Source organism: Caretta caretta, chromosome 2, assembly GCF_965140235.1.
Source record: "Caretta caretta isolate rCarCar2 chromosome 2, rCarCar1.hap1, whole genome shotgun sequence".
Lineage (NCBI taxonomy): Eukaryota > Metazoa > Chordata > Testudines > Cheloniidae > Caretta > Caretta caretta.
The window spans coordinates 153770611-153790822 of NC_134207.1; the positions used below are offsets into that span (position 1 = coordinate 153770611).

General features: G+C 43.0%; 1 protein-coding gene across 4 annotated transcripts in view; it reads left to right on the plus strand.

Moving 5' to 3' along the window:
• The window catches only part of CTNNAL1 (catenin alpha like 1), a 123464-nt gene that overhangs the window by 85894 nt on the left and 17358 nt on the right, over positions 1 to 20212 (plus strand). For all 4 annotated transcript variants that reach the window (XM_048839457.2, XM_048839459.2, XM_048839461.2 and 1 more), the window contains 2 exons: positions 3295 to 3445; positions 15580 to 15617. In XM_048839457.2, coding sequence (XP_048695414.1) covers positions 3295 to 3445; positions 15580 to 15617 — 189 coding nt within the window. The remainder of the gene's footprint in view (positions 1 to 3294; positions 3446 to 15579; positions 15618 to 20212) is intronic.

Here is a 20212-nt window from a genome sequence, read left to right on the forward strand (position 1 = left end):
GTTTATCAGGGTGTTCCCTTCGTCTGGCCCTTTTCAACCAGGTCTGTTGTCACCGACACCTCCCTGATGGGCTAGGGAGCACATCTGGGGTTGTTGAAAGTTCAAAGTCTGGTCAGAGCAGGAGTTTTCACTGCACATCAACGTGCTGAGCTTTTGGCCATCTACAATGCATCTCATGCTTTTCTGTACTGTATCAGAGACTCATGGTTCACATACTTACCCGCAATACCACCACGATGTATTATGTGAACAGGCCAGGGGGAGCACACTCCAGGATGCTCTGCCAGTAGGTGATCAGGTTGTGGTAGTTCTCCATCAAGGGGAAACACTCTCTGATAGGACCATCTCAGCAAGAATTTTTCCCTGAGTCGCCTGTGGTCTCTGAAGACAAGCATTCTCTGGGTCATCTTCACAGCTTGGGGAATTCCATTGATCAGCCTGGTTGCCACAAGGGACAACAGGAAATGTCATCTGTTCTGCTCTTGATGGGGGCCTTGATCCGAACTCCCTGTCCGACGCTTTCTACCTCAGCTTGCCATCAGTTCTCCTGTATGCTTTTCTCCCAATCATTCCACAGGCCATCCTCAAGCTGAAGGTGGATCAGGCCAGTCTCATTATCATTGCCCTGGCATGGCCAAGACAAGTGTTGTACGATCTTCTTGTGCTGTTAATTCAGTTTCCCATACCCCTTCCTCTCTATCCTGAGCTACTCACCCAGGATTATGGTTGCACCATATATCCTGTGCTCAGCTCCCTGTATCTCCTGGCATGGCTTGCTTCGTGGCTAAGTGGGGAGAAAATGCATTGTTCAGAGGCTGTTCAACAGATCCTATTCAACAGTACAAAGCCCTCTACCAGAACGGCCTGTTCAACTAAATGGAAGCGGTTTTCGGTGTGGTCTTTGGCCCATGGAGTTCAGCTGACATTGGTTTCTATTCAGTACATCTTGGAATACTTGCTGTACCTTCAGTTGCTGGGCCTTGCGCTTAGTTCGCTGAGAGTATATCTGGCAGCAATAGCACTGTTTCATCCCCCCGATCTGGGAAGATCAGTCTTCTCTAATGCCATGGTAGCAAGATTCTTAAAAGAGCTTCTTCATCTCCATCCTCCGATCTGAGGGCCGGTTCCTCTGTGGGACCTTACATGGTCCAAGTGGCTTTAATGGGACCTCCGTTCAAGCGCCTGGCATCTTGTCCCGTTCCACTTTTTGTGTCACAAAACTGCATTCCTGGTAGCCTGAGACGTCCCTATGTTACGGTGAATCGGGGTGGCTGCCCCGGGCCCCAAGCTTTGAGGGCTCTGCGCTTTAGTGAGGAAGCAGGCGGGGAGGTGAGGTAGGTAGGTGGGGGGGGGGAGGGAGGAGCCCACTACCAACCTCCGCCTATCCCCAGCACCTCCTGCCCACCGGCTGCCCCGCTGATCAGCACCTTCCCCTCCCTCCCAGCGCCTACCGCTGATCAGCTGTTTTGCGGCATCAGGAGGCACTGGCGAGTAGGGGAGAGGAGCGAGGGTGCAGCGCACTCGGGGGAGGGGGTGGACCTGGGAGGAGAAGAGGTGGGGTGGGGAAGGAGCATAGTGAGGGTGGGAAGAGGCAGTGGGGAGCACCCCCCGGAAGTGAGAAACATCTGTTCTGAGCCCTGTAGCTCCCTAGGGACAGCCCTGCTGGTTGCAATAACATCCAAAAGGAGAGTCTCTGAGTTGCAGACTCTGATGGTAGAACCTCCTTATACACAAGTCTCCAAGGACAAAGTGACTTTATGACCACACCCAATTTTTTTGTCTGAAATGGTTTCTCAATTGCATTTGAAGTAGGAGGTATATTTACCTGTGTTCTTTCCTAAGCCACATTCATCTCCAGAAGAGCAACATCTCTATACATTAGATGCCAGGCAATATCTAGACTTCTACTTGGACAGGACTAAACCTGTTTGTGTCATATGCAGATCGTATGAAAGGGAAAGCAGTCTCTTTCCACACTGTCTCTAGATGGATGACATCCTGTATCAAGACTGCAGATGAAATAGCTTTGGCAGTGCCTCTTCAGTGGTTGTGAGCTTGTTCTACGAGAGCGCAAGGGATCTCAATAGCATTCCTCAGTGACATTTCAGTATGGGACATTTGCAGGGCTGCTGTGTGGTCGTCCATGCACGCATTTATGCACCATTATTGCATTTTCCAGAGTGGATGAAAGTTTTGGTAGGGAGGTCCTGCAATCCTTGTTTAAGTAGACTTTGAGCCCTGCTTCCAGGGATGGGTACTGCTTGTGAGCCACCTAAGTGGAATACATGGCTGCCTATACTTGAAGAAGAAATGGCTACTAAGTGTAATTGTGGTTCTTCGAGACATGAGGCAGGCATGTATTCCACGACTCATTCTCCATCCCCTCTGCATTGGATTCTAGTCTCTGGGCATTCAGTGCAAAGTAATTGAGGAGGGCTGGGGTGGTGCTGCCCAAGCACCGCCCCTCTTTGGGTACTACTATGCAAAATTCTCTGGCTTCGGCGTGCACACACATAAGTGGAATACATGTCTGCATTGCATCTCGAAGAAACACAGTTAAAGTAAGTAACCATTTTTTCCACCTTGTATTTAGTTGGGACACTTTTCCCAGACCTGAAGACGAGCTCTGTGTAAGCTCAAAAGCTTGTCTCTTTCAACAACAGAAATTGGTCCAATAAAAAAGATTACCTCACCCATGTTGTCTCCCTAATATCCTGGGGCCATGATGGCTACAATAACACTATAAAAAAGTTACATAATCTCAATAAACCAAACTAATTTTGATAGAATATAACAAACTAGAGTGGAGGAGTTGAAAATATCATGTACTTGGTTCTAAAAAGCAACCTGTTCCGCAGGTATAGTCCTGCAGACCCTTATACATGAGTAATTCTTACTTATGAACATGGTTCTTGTGACTTCAGTGGGATTATTTGCACATGTAAGGATTATTCAAATTTGTAGCAGTTTGCAGGATATAAAACTAAAATTAGTGAGGTCACGAAATACTTGTATTCTTTTCATTCTCTTTCCTGTTGTCTAATATGCTAGAACTCTTTGTCCATGCTGATTTTTAAAAAACTGCGTATTCACAAATACATATAATACCAGAATGTTCCAGCGAAAGGCCTTAGAAATATACCCCGTCTTCGGTCAACAGATGTAATATTAACTCTTTCTTACTGTTGACATTGTTTCTTGTTTTGTATGTGGAGGCATTTGCAAATTAGCTTGTAACGTTACATGAGAAGATGGGTTTTTAACATTTGTTGCTCTGATTGCATTTTTTTTCAGATAATTTCTGCTGCAGAAACACTGACATTACATCCATCTAGTAAGATTGCAAAAGAAAATCTTGATGTATTCTGTGAGGCTTGGGAGTCCCAGCTGAGTGACATGTCCATGTTGTTGAGAGAAATCGGTGATGTGTTTGAGGGAAGAAGAGGTAAGAGTGCTGTTCATCATAACACAAATGCAGCATTCCGGGTATTTTACCTGTTCTACTAAGCTGCGGTCTAGCAAATATGCTCTTTTCTGCAGATGGATTAAAAAATAAACACTCCTTTTTTTAATATGACAACGTATTTTAAGTAATATTACATCAGTTCAGTATATTGGTTTTATAGAAACAATGGATTGGAGTATAATTATCCGATCTGCTAAATAAAATACAGAATACTTGATTTTAAAAACTAAGGCTAAAATCTAGATCCTGTAAAAACATATGCATGTGCTAAACTTCATGCACTCTGACTAGTCCCACAGCTCACAGTACATAAAGTTAAACACTTCGTAAACCTTTGCAGGAATGGAGGCTAAAGGCTGAAGGAGTTATATGGTTTTCATAATCATCTAGTGTCATGACCGGATATGTCACTGAGTGATACTAATCAAAATTCTCATAAATTGTAAACGGAAAGTAAATTGAATTGTAGGACAAGTATAGTTTCATCATAGGGATTTAATATGATTAGTATTAGCAGTTCAGTTTTATTTTTGAAGTGTAGTCTTTAGGTTTTCAAAATTTTTCCATTCTGCTAGGCTTTTCATTGTCCAGTATTCCTGGAAAATAAAATATTTTAATTCTGTACTATCAGCTTGAATTTTATTCACTTCATAATGTAGTGAATGTAGCTATTTGATTTTTGAACTGCTGTCTTTTCTCCTGGATGGAATCTCTGACAACACCACACAATCTTGGGATGTTTTCTCTGGTTGGTAAGTTAACTGGTATTTGTACAACATGTAGAATGCAACCATGGAACTTTCAAGAACAAATTGGTGTTTACTCTCATTTTAGTATCCCCTCTATATGGTATTCTTTTTTCAAAATTTAAGAAAATAGCCTGGTGTTTATTTTTACATAATTTAAATTTTCTTCAAAAAGTTGGTCTTCCGTGCAGCTTGGCATATCACTTTTGTGCAGTTAAATGCTTGTGTCATTCTTCAGGTTATAATATAGAGGTACAATGTAACATGCCATATATGTAGGCTTGGCAGAATTATGATTATTTTTAAAAATTTTAATGGCAAACGTTGCTGTTTATTTTTAAGCACGTTTAAAAATTTTTATAGATTTATATTTTCACGCTTGCAGGAAATTATTGTGGGGAGGGGGGATCAGACAATAATTATTTAATGACAGGAGACATTGAGATTCAAAAAGTTAAAGCTTCAGAAGTGTTAAAACACAAATTGTCAGAGCACGTCAGAATATACAAAGCGAATATCCATACGTCAAACTCTAGCAAGTTCCCTAGCACCATTTTCTTGTATTTTTCTAACTTTGCCGAGCTGTAAATTTCAATCATCATCCATGGAAATATGGTGTGGGGGAGAGGGGACGAAATCTACAGTTATTGATAAAAATGTAATCTTTACAAGCCTAAATATCTAGAATCTGTTTTGTGTTTTAAGAAAAATTACTCAGGGAAATGCAATGATTTGGTTAAAAATTAGACAGACAAAGGGATTTAACACAATTTTTTCATATCGAAGCTATCACTGTATGTTCTGAATCAGGGTAGACAGATTGTCATTACATACAGTACTTCACTGACTAACAATAGGATTCTTTCAAAGATTGTCAAAGTGTCAAACTGGTAAACCTTCGTTTTTGTATTTTGGTGAACTTCTGCTACAGGGAATTCACCTGAAAATTGTTGGCTTTCTTGGTGTGAAGTCACATATTATCCGTGATGTTTTATGAAGTATGAATTAAAATATACTAAAACTATGAACAGGGCTAAATAAGCAGCATGTGGTATAGCATAGTTAGGCATATGAAAACAAAGGGAAACTTGTGTTCATGTTCCACCTGTTCTTCATCTTATTCCGGAACTATTGGATATGAGATCCTGTTTATGGGCCTGATCTTGTAAGAAGATGAGCCCTCAGACGGCATTCATTACCTCACAGGATCAGTCGCTAAACTGGGACTATTAACTTTCTCTGAGTTAAGGGAATTTATATTTTTGGAATTTCAGCAAGAACTATGTACGTAGGTTAATTCCAATTGGCAAATGCAGGTCAATTGTGCTCTTGAAAAAACAGCTTTGTTATAATGTGACATCACAAAGAAGACCTGTTCAGATTTATGGTTAGGGTTATAACTGAAGATATCTTTGCATGTCTTGAACAAGTTCCAATGCTTTAGAGACCATTTATCAAGGAAATCAAAATAGTTTGGGATTAGTTATGTCCGAATAACCCAACTTTCTTTCTTTAGTAGCAAAATGATTCTGTGTTTTAAATTATGTTGTATCAAATGCTAACTATATTTACTACAAGTTATGTAAAAATAGAAGGTTTTAAGACTGACTATGCAGTTTGAAATCTATTTAATTCTTACGTATTTAGGAAATAGTTTCATGTTACCTCATTGGGATGGGGGGAAACTTTTTGGGTGTTTGTTTTGTTATATTTTAAATGTTAGAGCAGAACAGTGCTGTTTTGCAGCCAAGTATTTACTCATCACCCACAAAAATTGAATATGGGTTTTGAAGTAGGTTAGAGCAGTGCTACTCAAAGTGGTGGTTCGCAGACCGGTGCCAGTTTGCGAGCCATCGGCGGCCAGTCTGCATGCACATTGGGAAAAAAAAAATTGCCGATCCCCCACATCAGATAGTTTGAGAAGCACTGGGTTAGAGGACAATCCTAGTGTGTCCTGTTAGCAACAGTTACTTTTCCTATAGTCTTCCATAGACAGTGGCCACAAGCTATATGGGTTCTGTATAGCTGTACTGTTAATATGCACCATGACAGTTGGGGCCAAATTGTGGTTGCTGCCCTAGACATTCTGAAGAGGAGACTGTGCTGTCTCCCTGTTTCTTAGCGTACCTGTGCATAAGGCAGCGCGTTATATGATTGCCAGACTTGGAAGTTGGGGGGAGGAGGTGGATAGCACTTGCCAGCAATCAAAGAAACCTCATACCATGTATCAGCAGGGATGCAGTAGATGTTGGCTATTCCCGTTCTACAGGTGCAGCCAGGGACATATGTCTACATGTTTATAGCACCCAAAAAGCATTGTTAGGCATGTCTTCAGGCAGTGCCACTTGAGCAGTGTGCCTGCTTCTCCTTCCTACCATGGCTCAGCCTGCTGAGGGACACAACTGAGCCTTTTGACTCTAATTGGCTATTATAAAGGGGGGGGCCTACCTTTTTTAAAAGGACCCTGATAGAAAAATAAAATGGGGGTGAACTCCTCTTTGTATTCTCTATTATGTTTCACTTAATTCTCCATTATGTTTCACTTAAGTATTATCATAAGCCACAAATCAAATTAAGTACTTACGATAGTACCTCCATGGACTTCCAAATGTGGCTTGCCTTAGTGGCAATGGCTACCAGCAATAACCGTAAAAATCACTTTACCAGTTTCAGCATTACATTGTTTTCTAGAAACAAGTTGATAATAGATGAAGGATGAGGCTAAATATTTAATCATCACGTTGTCATGAGATGACAGAATTTGTGGATGCTTTCATCAAGTAATAATCTCATCACATTCAGTCACAGTGTAGGGCTTGATAACATATTAGCATCTGATCTTGTTTCCCATTGTAAATTATACTACTTATTGTAAAACTGAGATTGGTAAAGTCATCTTTATTTTACTTAGTACAAATGTGAGAAATATTTTGCTCTTATGAGGAGTATGATTGAGTCTGTATAATAGAAGATAAAAATGTAGGAAGATGGTGCCTTTTCTCCTTAATTCTGAAATTCAGAGTTTTTAAAATAATGTAATTTTGTATTGTCCCTCTGAAACATTTGGATTTGATATGGAGAGTATGGTAGAACTATTATTTAAAAGCCTGAGAGAAAGAAACCTTTTGCTGTTGACAAACACTGAAGAGCAACCAAATGTTCTTGGCACATCTAATAAAGTAAGCATTTTCTGTGTTGTTTCAAAGTGTGGTTGTCTCATCTGTTGATTGGATAAGCAGGTATGCAATTGATTTTACATCAGTGTTTATTAAAAGTATTAGCAAGCTATGCACTTGGCAAACTAAGATTTGATAATTGACATAGAATAAATAGAAAGCCTTCAATAAAAGGAGCCAAATTCACCCTGGAGGTAGGAAGATGCAACTCCATTTATTTCAGTGGAGTTATTCCAGATTACACCTAGGTTAAATTTGGCTAATTGTTTTTATGATAAACAGGCTTTTACAGGGCTGCAAGGGAACTGAGCCTATACCTCATGAGAGAATTACTGCATTGGTCTGCAGGACTGTCCCTACCAAACAGTTGTTTCCTGAGTAAGGGAGAGTTGAGTTCAGTCTGCCCTAGAACAGAGTGCCTGATCCAACCACTGCAGTTAGTAGATGTTTCTCATTGAGGGAAAGGGAGCAAGTGAGCAAAGCATTTTCCCCTTCTTCAATCTCTCTCTGCTCTGTGGTGTGTGAAGAAGAATCCTCTGACAGCTCCCCATGCCTTGAGAAGTGGTAAAAGAATACCTTCCCCTGTAGTGGTCCTCCCCCTCTGTCCTCTTGTCTCTAGGTGATATGAGAGAGTTGATTAGATGTTAGGATCTGTGGGGGAGAAGAGTGGTGAATGCAAACAAAGGTGTAGTAGTTTTGGAAGGGACAGAGACTGAAGGAGCAGGGAGAAAACTGAGTAGTATTGAGATGGCATGTGATGGGAAAAGAGGATGACACAAGGACAAGGTGAAAAGAAAGACTGGAAGAAACTGAGGGGAAAATGATAGAAGTATTAGAAGGTGGAACAGTAACAAGGAAGATGGAAGGAAAAAGGAGAGGTGAAATGATTAAATATTGAAAAAGAGAGGGGAAAAAATACATCAGTAGATAGAGAATGGAGTAAAGGAAGGTAAAGAGAAAGAAGAACCAAGGTATGGCGCATATTCTTTTTGATGATTGTATTGACAGCTGGATCCCAAAATGATTAAATGTAAATATAAAATATTTTGTGTGTATGCATAACTCATATTATAGATCTAAAATCCATGAATAAATTGATGTGGATGATCTCCTTGTCAAGGATGACTTATCTTGGGCTTGAATAATTTTGCCTTTGGAAGACATGATCTTGTATCTAGTGACTTAAAAAGATTTTTCTGAGAATAATGTTACCTGCACCTACCTTTGCAACAAAATGCACACAGAATTCTCACTCATAAGTCTTTCACTTCCACCACAAGACAGGCTGGGAACTCCTAGCTCTTAGCATTTTGCCCCTCTCAGGCACTGGTAGTTGAGCGCCTCACTTTTGTGCCTTTTTCAACTACCAATGCCCTTCTAGAGTCTTCATGCCGTTTTTTTTAGTACAGTCAGCAAAGACACTCCTCACTTGAGTTGTATGTTGGTTTTGTTTCTTCTCTTCTGATTGCTGCTGTTTCCCTTACTTTTGTTTACACTCTTTTTCTACTCAGTTCCTTTGTTGATGGTTGTGTGTATGTATGCGCATGCAAAAGCTTCCATTTTCGTTTGGGTCTCTGTGCACTTGTGGCTATGCTGCGACAGTCTCGATGTGCCCATTTTCCTCTGACAGCAAGAGTTTTCAGCTTTTCACTTGGAAATTGCATGCATAGCACCAAGGAGACCTCAGTATTTGACACTTTTTTGAACTGGGATTCTTGGTGCTACTTAAATAGCTTCTTTGATGGTTTTCTTTCTTGTTGCTTTGTACCTGCTTTCGCTATAGTACTGAGACCCCTTAATCAGACAGCTTGACACACCTGAGATGTCATCCAGAACATTTGCTAATTTATAACACTCTTCAGTGCAAAGATTGGTCCACTTGGACAGATGTTGGGGCAATGGAAACACCTGAATGATTTTCTCTGTTCTTTTGATCTGTTTTGGTAGACAGTTAGTGCCCTGATGCCCGCTTCACCTCTAGTGTGGGTATCTTGGCTTCTTCTTGATGGAAGTATGGTCCTGGAAAGAATGCTGGCCGACTTGTAGTGCGATTACCGTGTTAATCAGCCACCACTTTTGGAAGGAATTTTGGTTGTAGGTGAAGGACCACTTTGTCATATATAGAAGATTGTAATAGGAGGGTCAGCCATAAGACCCTGGAACTTGTTTACCTTTTTCATGTTGTTAAGGCAATAAGCTGTGGATCCAAAAAGGGGTTTCATTACCCCAGTAAGCACTAAGTTTAAGTGCCAGGTGGTATTTGTCTTTCACCAGAGCATTCTCTATTCACTTATAGTCCATTAATAAAACATTTATCTACAAGATACCAAGCATGCTCTTGTTTTCTGCTTCTGGATTGTGAGCTCAAATGGCTGTAAGGTGCACCTTTTATAGAGGATATGGATGGTCTCATGGATGAGAGGTATAATAAGTACTCTGAAATTGAGACAGGGGCTGTGGCTGGAGAGAGATTTTTGTCCACAGTTATTCACATAAATAGAGATGTTTTTAACAGATGGAAGTAGATGGTGTTCTGAGATTTAGCAAGATCTCTTAAATTTGACCTGAGCAATTAAGTTTTTGTAGCAGTTAGAGACCAACAAAGACTGCCTTGAAGATTTTGGCTGAGCTGGTCCACCAGAATGTTTCCATGCCAGATGAACTGTGGGATGTATCTGATGGTTTAGGCACCAGTTCTACACAGTATAATGTCCTTTTGCAGAACTACCTGGACTTGAGGGACCATCTGACTGCCTGAAGCTTTCAGATTGTGTATTTTATCCTCCTGGGTATTCCGGTATCTGTGGTTCAGTGAGCAGTCCAGGTTTGAGCATCTGAGACAACTGATCATTGTTAGTGGAGGTCACATTCTTCCGGATGTTGCTCCATTGATTCTCCCAGTGGAAAGAGTTGACACCTTTTGTGGTATCCTCAGCAAAAGAGATACGTTATCTACATTGGGGATGTATTATTGCACTAGCCTATGCTTCAGAGCCTCATTCTTAGTCAAGCATAAGGAGTTGCATAAATGCTTTAAGTCTTGAGGCCTATCAGTCTATGGAAGAACACCACTGGTTGACATGTTACCTGTCAGTGTTTCTAGCCTTACATATTTTGAAGTACCTCTGTCCTCTGGTAAGAGTGCCTGCCTTGTATCAAATCCAAAACTATCCGAGTGAAGATGATTCTTTGAGCTAGGGTAATGCAGGATTTTTTTTCCCCTCAGTTAATCTCTTGGCCCAACTTTTTAAATAAATAGCAAGTTGTTCTCATGGAATGTTAGAGCTTATTAGGATTGGACTTTGACCAGCCAGTCATCTAGCTGTGGGTATACATTGATGCCATGACAAGGCCACCTGAGAAGGCAAGGCATATGTGTCCTTTTTGTTACTTTATACCCCATGGCCAGAGCTATGTCTTAATAACTACACATGATGTAAGCATTCTGTTTCATTTACCATGTGTCACAAGGAAAACTTAACTTACAAAATCAGTTTTGTCTCTTGCTCTTCTCTTAAGTTTCTTCTTTGAGTGCTTGCTCATAACCATTCCATTGTAGGTGTGTGTGCTCACCCCATGCACCAGTGCCAGAAGATTTTTCCCTTAGTGGTATCCGTAGGGGTTTGGCTCTGGCGCCCTCTGGAGTGGCACGCTTGTAGGCACCAGTATAAGGGCACTGCCAGTTCCCCCTCCCTCACTCCCTTCTTACCACCAGTGATGGTGCTGGAACATCTCCTTGCCTTGGCAAGCTTTTCTATTTCAACTCCGCTTAGTAGCGAATTAGTTGGGTATAGTTTTAAAGTTGTATAGTTCCCTTAGTGTTAAGTTAGAATTAGTTAGTCCCATACAGGACTTAGCCTAGAGATGGGGCATGCCCTGGTCCCCAGGCTTCAAGTCTTGTGACTGCTGCAAAAAACCTGTGCCAGTCAGTGATCCCCATAGAAGCTGCCTGACGTGTTTAGGGGAAATCCACGTGAACAACAAGTGTCACATTTGCAAGAGCTTCAGGCTGCAGACCAAAAAGGTGCAGGACATTGGTCTTAGAGCACTCCTTATGGAGCTGGCCCTTGCACTGGCCTCTGAGCCGATGAGATCAGACTCTGCTCCAAGCACCATGGCCTCAGTGCAGAGCATGCCACCAGCAGTGGTGCTGATCCCCATCCCTGGTACAAGCTAAAAAGCAAAGAAAGGCCAGGAAAGGGCATTCTCCTACATCCCATAAAGGGAAGTAGAGAGTGAGAGGAGAGCAAAGACCCACGTGGGGCAGCTCTTCCGCTTCAGATGTTAGCCAGGCTCCAGCTTCCATGGAGCTGTCGAGCCCACTTTCAGACCCACCCAACACCCTGGGAACTGGCAGAGGCACTTGGCACCTGGTGGTGCCATCCATGTTGGAGGCCTTTCAGGCCACTAAGGACATACTATGTCTTTCGGTGCTGCCCACGTCAGCTAGTAAGGTACCCCGTTTGAGAGATAAACCTGCCCTGGAACCCTTCCAGCGGTCTCCCATCAGTGCGGCACCACTTCCCGCTGCAGGGTGTGCCCACCAGCCCGCAGATGCAGGTTGGTTTACCTGCCAGAGTTCCCCGCGTTGGTCTCTGGACTCTCGGCAGGGTTCCCTGGGGTCCCGGCATCAATTACTGGCAGTCTGGCGCAGACCTGCGGAGGCACGTCACCAGTCGCCAGAGCCCAGTGCCGGGAATGCCCGAGTCGGTCTCCCAGTCCTTGGCACCGCTCCAGAGGATCGAGGTGCTGGTCCCTGGAGCCCTGTCACCGGTCTCCAGATTGTCGGTACAGATCACTGCGAGCACATCGCAGTCTCCAAGATGTCTATCCTCTTGCTCCCGCTCCCTGCGGAGCGGCACCATTCTCAAAGCGTGAGGCATCGATCACCATGGTACCATCACCAATCTGCCAAACGCCGACACTAGTCACCGGAGTCATGGCACTGAGAGCCTTCGTGTCTATACATATGTCTCTCCCTCCTCTGGGTCTGACAGTGAGGAGGAAGACCTGCCTGCAGGCCAAGGTCACCCACTGGGGACATCGGCATTCCCTTCTACACCTTCCCCTCCTACACCAGTACCGCATAGCCCCAGGGCCAGTGGCCAGCCCTCTGGTTTCCCCATCCATTGCAAAAGCATTGATTGGTCTTAGGGGCATCTGAAAGACAGTCGGCGACAGTCTCCAACCCACCCCATGAGTTGAACGTGGAGTTGAAGCAAGCTCCCCAGGGACAGCCAGCCTCGGCTGAAGCTCCCCTGACAGAAGTGGTGGAGTTGGCAGACCTACCTGTACCTGCCGCCTCCTCATCTTCACCCAATGAGGTGATAGCAGGACCTTCCCCCAGGGTGATGCAAGGGCCCACCAAGACCTTTTGAAGAGGGTGGCAGCAAACCTGGGGAACTTGAGCCTGCTTTGTTCTGGGAAAGAGATTTAGGAGGAAAACCCTCAGATGTTTGTGGGCCCTTCATAACTGATGGAAATGGAAGGGGAGTAAAGCAATGATACTGTGAACATACTTATCCTGTGTTCCAGCTGACCTTTGGATCCACTGGTCAGATCCATATTTGTTGAATCTGTCTTGCTTCCAGTTTCAGATGCCAGTGGCCATTTTAGATGCGTTGTCTTAACCCCTAGAAATGTGCTGGGAGCCAGAGAGGCTCTCATTGGTCATGCACAGAACCTGTGGAGCTGAGAGCCTCTGAACTTTAGAGCTTTGCTGCCAAGGCAATAAGACTACTTGGAGGCATTCTCTGCCTCTTTCCTTGCCCTCAAGATGCAGGTCTTACATATGAAATCACATGAGGAGGACCACGCCTTTTCCAGAGAGTTGCATATGAGACTCGAAAAACTGCTGGGCAAGAGGTGTAACCTGTAGAGTCTGATCTCTTTTATTGGCAGGTGCACAAAAAAGCATCTTAGGGGGCTCAAATACTAGCTAAGTGTTTTCTCTCTAAAACTTCCTAAAATTACTAAAACAAATCCTAACTGTTTACAAATGCAAAAAGAGATTTTTTTTTTTAGCTAGGTCTGGTGAAAGACCGGACATGCTTTCCAGATCTGTACTCTACTGCAGTTGGAAGGAATTGAGACAGTTGTATTGCCATTTCCCCATTTTTTATACTTTGCCACCCTTATGGCTTCCAACATTCAAAAGACATGTGGGCTACCCCAACGGGCACTGTTTCTACAAGGTTCCACTAGTCTGCTGAGTCATGGGCGCATCTCCTAATAGATGAAATGTACAGTGACCTCTTGCATTGATTGGAGTTTCAGGGTCAAAGTAATTTGGGAACCCTCTCACAAGGTCTTCTAATGTTTCCTACCTTCTTACCTTCACAAAATTATTTTTAACCAGAACTATGGCAAGTTTTGACATTTCTCCTGTTGTTGTCTTTGTTCTTTTCATCTCAGTCTCTATGTTTTTGGGCCACCTCTTAGTACTTGCACTTCAAGTGAGCAGACCTCTTTACTTTCTTGAAATGGATTCAAATTTTTATCTTCCCCTGAAGACACAGACCTTTTCAGGACACATAATGCCATGTGTAGTGCAGAGGATCAGTATTTGAGGTGTCCTGTGAATATTTCTCTTCTCCCATTGTACCTCTGTGAGCCAGGATGACATGGATGTATATTATTGTAACCATATACCCATCGAGCTGAAGAAGTTTGTGCTGTCAGGGAGTAACTTATTCGTCACCGCTTCTAGTTAAACAAGAGATGCATCACAGCTCTTCTATCTTAGGATTGAGAAAAAATCCAAGTTTAGTGGAATTTTGAAAGATATATAGGTCTGCAATAGCTGAAGTTGCTATGCAAGGTTGTCAGCACATGGTACAGTCCCACTTTTGTGACATGTTTATCCATGGGAAAGCTCTTTAGCTCACTTGGATGTACTTCAAATGTGTATTCATTTTTTTTCTCTCCCTCTGACTCTCGTGTTCAGTTGTACTCAGAATGACTAAGGCACCTGACTTCTCAGGAAATAAAAGAAATAGTTCCAATAAAAAAATTCTAAAATTCTCTTAAACACACATCTAAAATAGTTTTTTCTACAAAATATGTGGCATACACTGCAGTAATGTATATCTGTATATCATAAAGGTTTTATTGGCACTTACTTGGGTCAACCCTGCATAACTCACAGGGGGCTTCACTGCTGCTGTGTGATGCAGCCATTCCAGACTCATGCCAGTAAAACATATCACAATACCATGTGTTCTGCATATGCCATATTTTAAGTGTGCCTGTGCACCCATGTTCATTACTTATTTTTATATTAAGATTTCAGTTTCTTGATTGTCTTTTTATTATTTCCAGGAGTGGGTAACCTGTGATGATGGTTCCTTTTAAAGAAAGGAATTAGTTACTCATAATTCTTTGTAGATATCATCTTGCAGGATTCCCACTCATGTATCCACCTCAGTTTGGGGTTCTGTTTTTGAGGCAAGGTGGTGTTTTTATTTTCCATTCTTTTGCTGTCCATAGGTGCCGACTTCTGCTGGCACTGGTGGGTGCTGGACCCACCCCTGCACCACCCCTATTCCAACCCCTTCCCCAAATCCCTGACCTGCCCCTGCCTCTTCACCTCCTTCTCCCCCCTCCCGCCTTCCCAGAGCTTGTTACGCCGTGAAACAGCTGTTTTGCGGTGGCAAGCACTGGGAGGTAGGGAGAAGTGGGAACATGGTGCGCTCAGGGGAGGAGGAGGTGGTGAGGTGGGGCGGGGAGGGGAGCTTGGCTGCCGGTGGGTGCAGAGCACCCACTAATTTTTCCCTGTGGGTGCTCCAGCCCCGGAGCACCCACGGAGTCAGTCTATATGCCTGTCTTCTCCTTGGGTGGAGTGGGGATGCTGTTGGTTTTTGGTTTTGTTTTCTTTCAAGTAGTTCTGATTCCCATGCATTTCAGAATTGACTGGAAGGGTCCGGAGGCACTAGAAGTCAGAATGGAGTGAAAGGGGAGGGGCTTATGCTCAGCTATTGGTGACTGAGGGTTAAAAATCTAAACAGTAGGGGAGTTCCCAGCTTGTCTGTCTCTGGAAGCACAAGGTAAAGAGTGGAAATTCTGAGTGAACTTCAGAAAGGATTACAGATAAGTACGTTTCTTTTATAATTTAAAGTGAAGGAAGGGTGAAACTAGAAGTATTATGGTATTCATTAAAATCTGCATACAAATATTCTTATGTTCTTCATAGGAGAGAAGCGTGCCTACCTATCACTTCCCAGGCCAGGGGTAAGTTTTGTGGGTTGTTACTTTTGTTGTTGTTGTTGTACATCTGTTGATAACTGATTGACCCCCACAACTTGCATATTGCTCGCGTATTAACTGCTTTGTAAAGATACAGACAATAAAACCTTGTTAATGCACACCTTGATTGTATGGCCCTTTGTGAGTTACTGAATTAGTTATTAAATGAGTATACATTTTAAAAAGCCAGGGTAATCCATCATAAAATATGTTTTTGTTATTTACTTTACAATTCTAGCTTAATTTTAATTATAGTTTGAAATGTACAGAATATCTGACTTTATTTTTACAAGATGTACCATAGTACATTGATTATTACAGTATCATGACTGCACTGTAATATATTGTAAAAATAAGTTTTGTGACCTGACACTTCCCTGCACTATTGTCCGAGTTAGTAACTCTTTTTTATTGAAGGAAAAATTGACTTGTTTGTGCATACTAGGAGGTGTCCATGGGAACGAGGCTCTACTGTCTGTAAATAAAAAAAAAATTTCATTCAGACTTTGTCATCATTTTTTTATGTGATAAATCAGTTTATTACTATGCTGCACAAAAGGTCAACAGATCAATCTAGAGTATATAATACACTGTTTCTGAAAATATCCATCTCCTGGTAAACCATCTAGTAAGTCCTGTTAGTATTACTTGTAATATAGTCATAAAAAGAACACAATAACATATTAGTCCTCTCATGGGGGAAGGGAAATGATAATATTGTCTCCAACTTTTTCTCTAGCCCTGATCCCTTTTCTAAACCTGTAGCATTGAGGAGTTGGTGGTATGGTATAATCACCTGTTCTTCTTTGAACAGTCTTTGAATCAGTCTTCTTTGAATGCTTCTGCAGCAGTTTCAGAAGCAATACTTTAACTGTTACTTTACCCTTAATGAAGAGATATAATACCTTAAAGATAAAATTCATTCATTCTTGAGCCTACTTAAGGGGTTACTTAGGATTTAAGTGGTGCTGTGCTGGGCCTTTTGCAAAGGGGTGAATGTCACCTTCTGGAAGTAGATAAGTTGGTTGAGGAGAGATGACTACAATTTTTTTGGTTAACTGCTTCAGTGACTACTGACATATAGTTTGTCCCCAGAAGAACCATCTATGTAGACTTTGGTTTGGGGATATAAATCATACTGCTTTGCTGTCTTTGAAAGCTCTTAGAATCACTGAATAATAGAATATCAGAGTTGGAAGGGACCTCAGGAGGTCATATAGTCCAACCCCCTGCTCAAAGCAGGCACGGTCCCCAATTTTTTTTGCCCCAGATCCCTAAATGGCCCCCTCCAGGATTGAACTCACAACCCTGGGTTTAGCAGGCCAATGCTCAAACCACTGAGCTATCCCTGGCATTAAAGAAGAGAGCATTGCAGAAGGGTAAAAGAGTTGAGAGGTCAAGAAAGAGTAAGGAGGTTGCATTGTTGAGTATTGTGAAGATAAATGGACTCTTTCCTGTTGGTTTACTAGTAAGGCGGTCCTTAGGATTTATGGGGCCCTTTGCAGTATTATTAAACTGGTGCCCCTATGCCTGACAGCAGCCTAGGCTCGCAGCCCGGTGCGGGGGAGGGATGAGGCAGCAAAGGATACCGAGCCACCCAGCCCACCTCCCGGTGGCGGACAGTCATAGTTCCCCGCAGAGACCCCCGCACCCTCTCCCTCAGGCAGAATGCGCAGCAATGGCGCATTCGACTCTCTAAATACTGCCCCTGCCTAAGAACACTGCAGCGCGTGCTAGGTGTGCGGGAGCCAACCCGCTCTTACCTGCTGTCATGGGCGGCGGTGGGTAAAGCTGCCACTTGGGGAGGCTAGCTCCCTAGCCCACCTCTTCTGCCTGTGGCCCTGTCCATACTCCACCCCAGCTCTGGCCCCGCCCCGACTCTGCCCAGGCCCCACTCCTCCCCACTGCCTCCCTCCTCTCTTCTCTCCCCCTCCCTGATCACACCCTTCCAGCCAAATCCCTGAACCCAAATGAAGCAAATGACCTTAGAAAGAAATTGCATAAGAATGTTCTTTTCAAAAGAAAATGGAGCATGTTTTCCACTACATGCCAGAAGGTGACGACTGGACATGCAGAAGGTACCTAATTAAAAGCACTAAATTTAGGAATAAAAAATGTCAGTCACAGGTATTTTGATAGACCCTGAAGTTTTGTCAGAGATTTATTTGCAAAAACTTTGTAGTAAGGGCAAGTCAGCTGTCCTGCTGAATACAACATTAATTATTATGGAATACATGATGCAGCTCTTCTGTTTTACATTTTCTTAATCAGTATTTCTAAGCTGATTTTATGTTTTAAATGTACTCTTAAGCCTTCATAAAGTAATCATTCCAGATTACTACATATGTAACTCTCTGAAACAAAGACATTATTTTAAACTAATCAGTCAGAGGTTTAGTGTGTTCATAACAATGTTCATTGCTTTTAGAAAAAGGGAACACTAATTTACTTTGTGTGATCTCCATAACAACAGACATGTTTATGAAATTTCACCAACTTTAAAAAAATGTTTCCAAAGATTTTAGGCATAACAAAGGATTTTAGGTCTTACTAAGGTACTGATTTTGCTGGATGGTTCTCTTAAAACTAATTCATCAAATAATCAGAAGTAAAGAAAGGAAAACTCGTTTGTCCAGCTATCTGGAAGGAAAGGGGTGTTGTCCCTTTAAGGGCTAGTCTCCCCAACAGATGAAGGGAGTAAGGGATGAACAGAAAGGACAGGAAGACTTCGGAAGGAAGTTTTTTGTACTATACAAAAAGAAAAGGAGTACTTGTGGCACCTCGATGAAGTGAGCTGTAGCTCACGAAAGCTCATGCTCAAATAAATTGGTTAGTCTCTAAGGTGCCACAAGTACTCCTTTTCTTTTTGCAAAGACAGACTAACACGGCTGTTACTCTGAAACCTGTCATTTTGTACTATAGTAATTAAAATAAAAATGTGTATTTTAGATAAGTGGTCTTTTGAAGGATTTATTTAAAAAACTATGTCTGAAGATCCAAGCACTACAGTAATGCACAACTGTTTTTGTTAGTAAAGTCAGAAACTGACAGTATATATCTGGGGTTGGCAAATGCCTGTTAAATGGCTTCACAAGTACTCCTTTTCTTATTACCGCTTGAATGGCTCTTTAACAGTTTCAATGTTGTGCTAATAGGGCTGGAAGGCTTTTTCACTTTTAAGTTACTAGATCCCCTCCAGAGTAAGAGTCACCAGGCTGCAGCAGCTAGCTGTGGGAGCCTGCAGGAAGGGTTAGAACAGGGATAGGAAGAGGGCGGACCCCGGTGGACACCAAGACCCAGGGATGCCCCAGATTTTCTGGTGCCCTGTGCAGCCTTGTGTGCTGCATATGCCTGAGGACGGCCCTGTTTACTAGTCAGAATCCTAGTTCCCTCTGAGGCAGCTTCATGTGTAAAAAGCTTGATATGGAAAGAAATTGAATAATCCTGGTTGGTTCCCTATTGCCGGCTGTGCATCCACGCTGCTTGAGAACAAACACCAAACAGGCAAAAGTAGTATAAAGTATAAGGAAGAAAAAAGTGTGTGTGGTTGGGGGAGGGAGAAAAGCACTTAAAAAGGGGGGTAAGGGAAGGCGGAGTATAGAAATGCTACAGAAAAGGAGGGAGATACAAAGACACAAAAGACTGGGACAGATTCATAGCTGAAGTAGACCTGGTCAAACATTTTCCAACAGAGCAGTTTCCTGTTGGAAAATGCTGATTTGACAAAAACAAAATGTTTCACGGGAATACACTGAAACTGTCATGGGAAGTAGTCAGATATTTTGTTCTTCAAGTGCTGTGTATTCCACATGTGCGCGCATGCACACTATCTGCCTGAGTCAGGAAATTCTAACCAGGGTCCATTGGCCTGCCTGCCTGCAGTAGTTCTCCTCATGCTTCAGACTGAGGGCATAAGAGGCAATGCGGGCCGATGCCTCTCCAGTTCCTTCTCACCACTGCATGGCCTGAGTTGGAATCCCCAAGCCCACAGATTTTTCCTGCTTTTATCCTTAGTGGTCTGCAAATTTATAAATAATTTTTATGTAAGTAGAGTTAGTGTAAATAGTTATTTCCTTGTCCTGGTGTGGGACTACGCAAAGAGTCCCCGCATTCAAGTACAGTGTTTTCTGTCCTTGCTCCTTCTCTGAGCGATGGTCCCCAAAGCTCTCTCTCCAGCTTGGGTGAGATGCATATTGCTGTGAAGTGCGACATTTGTCACTCGTTTCCACCACAAATATTCCAAGTTCATAAGCTTTGATTAAGGAAACACCTTAAGGCAGTGGTTCTCAAACTAGGGTCGCCGCTTGTTCAGGGAAAGCCCCTGGCGGGCTGGTTTGTTTACCTGCCGCGTCCACGGGTTCGGCCGATCGCGGATCCCACTGGCCACAGTTCGCTGCTCCAGGCCAATGGGGGCTGCGGGAAGGGCAACCAGTAAATCCCTCGGCCCGCACCGCTTCCCGCAGCCCCCATTGGCCTTAAGGAGAAGTCTGTGAGGCCTCACTCTGATCTGGGCCAGAGATTCCACCTTGTACATGGGGCCCCATTAGACTAGCAGCACTCCTTCAAGCACGTACTTAGGA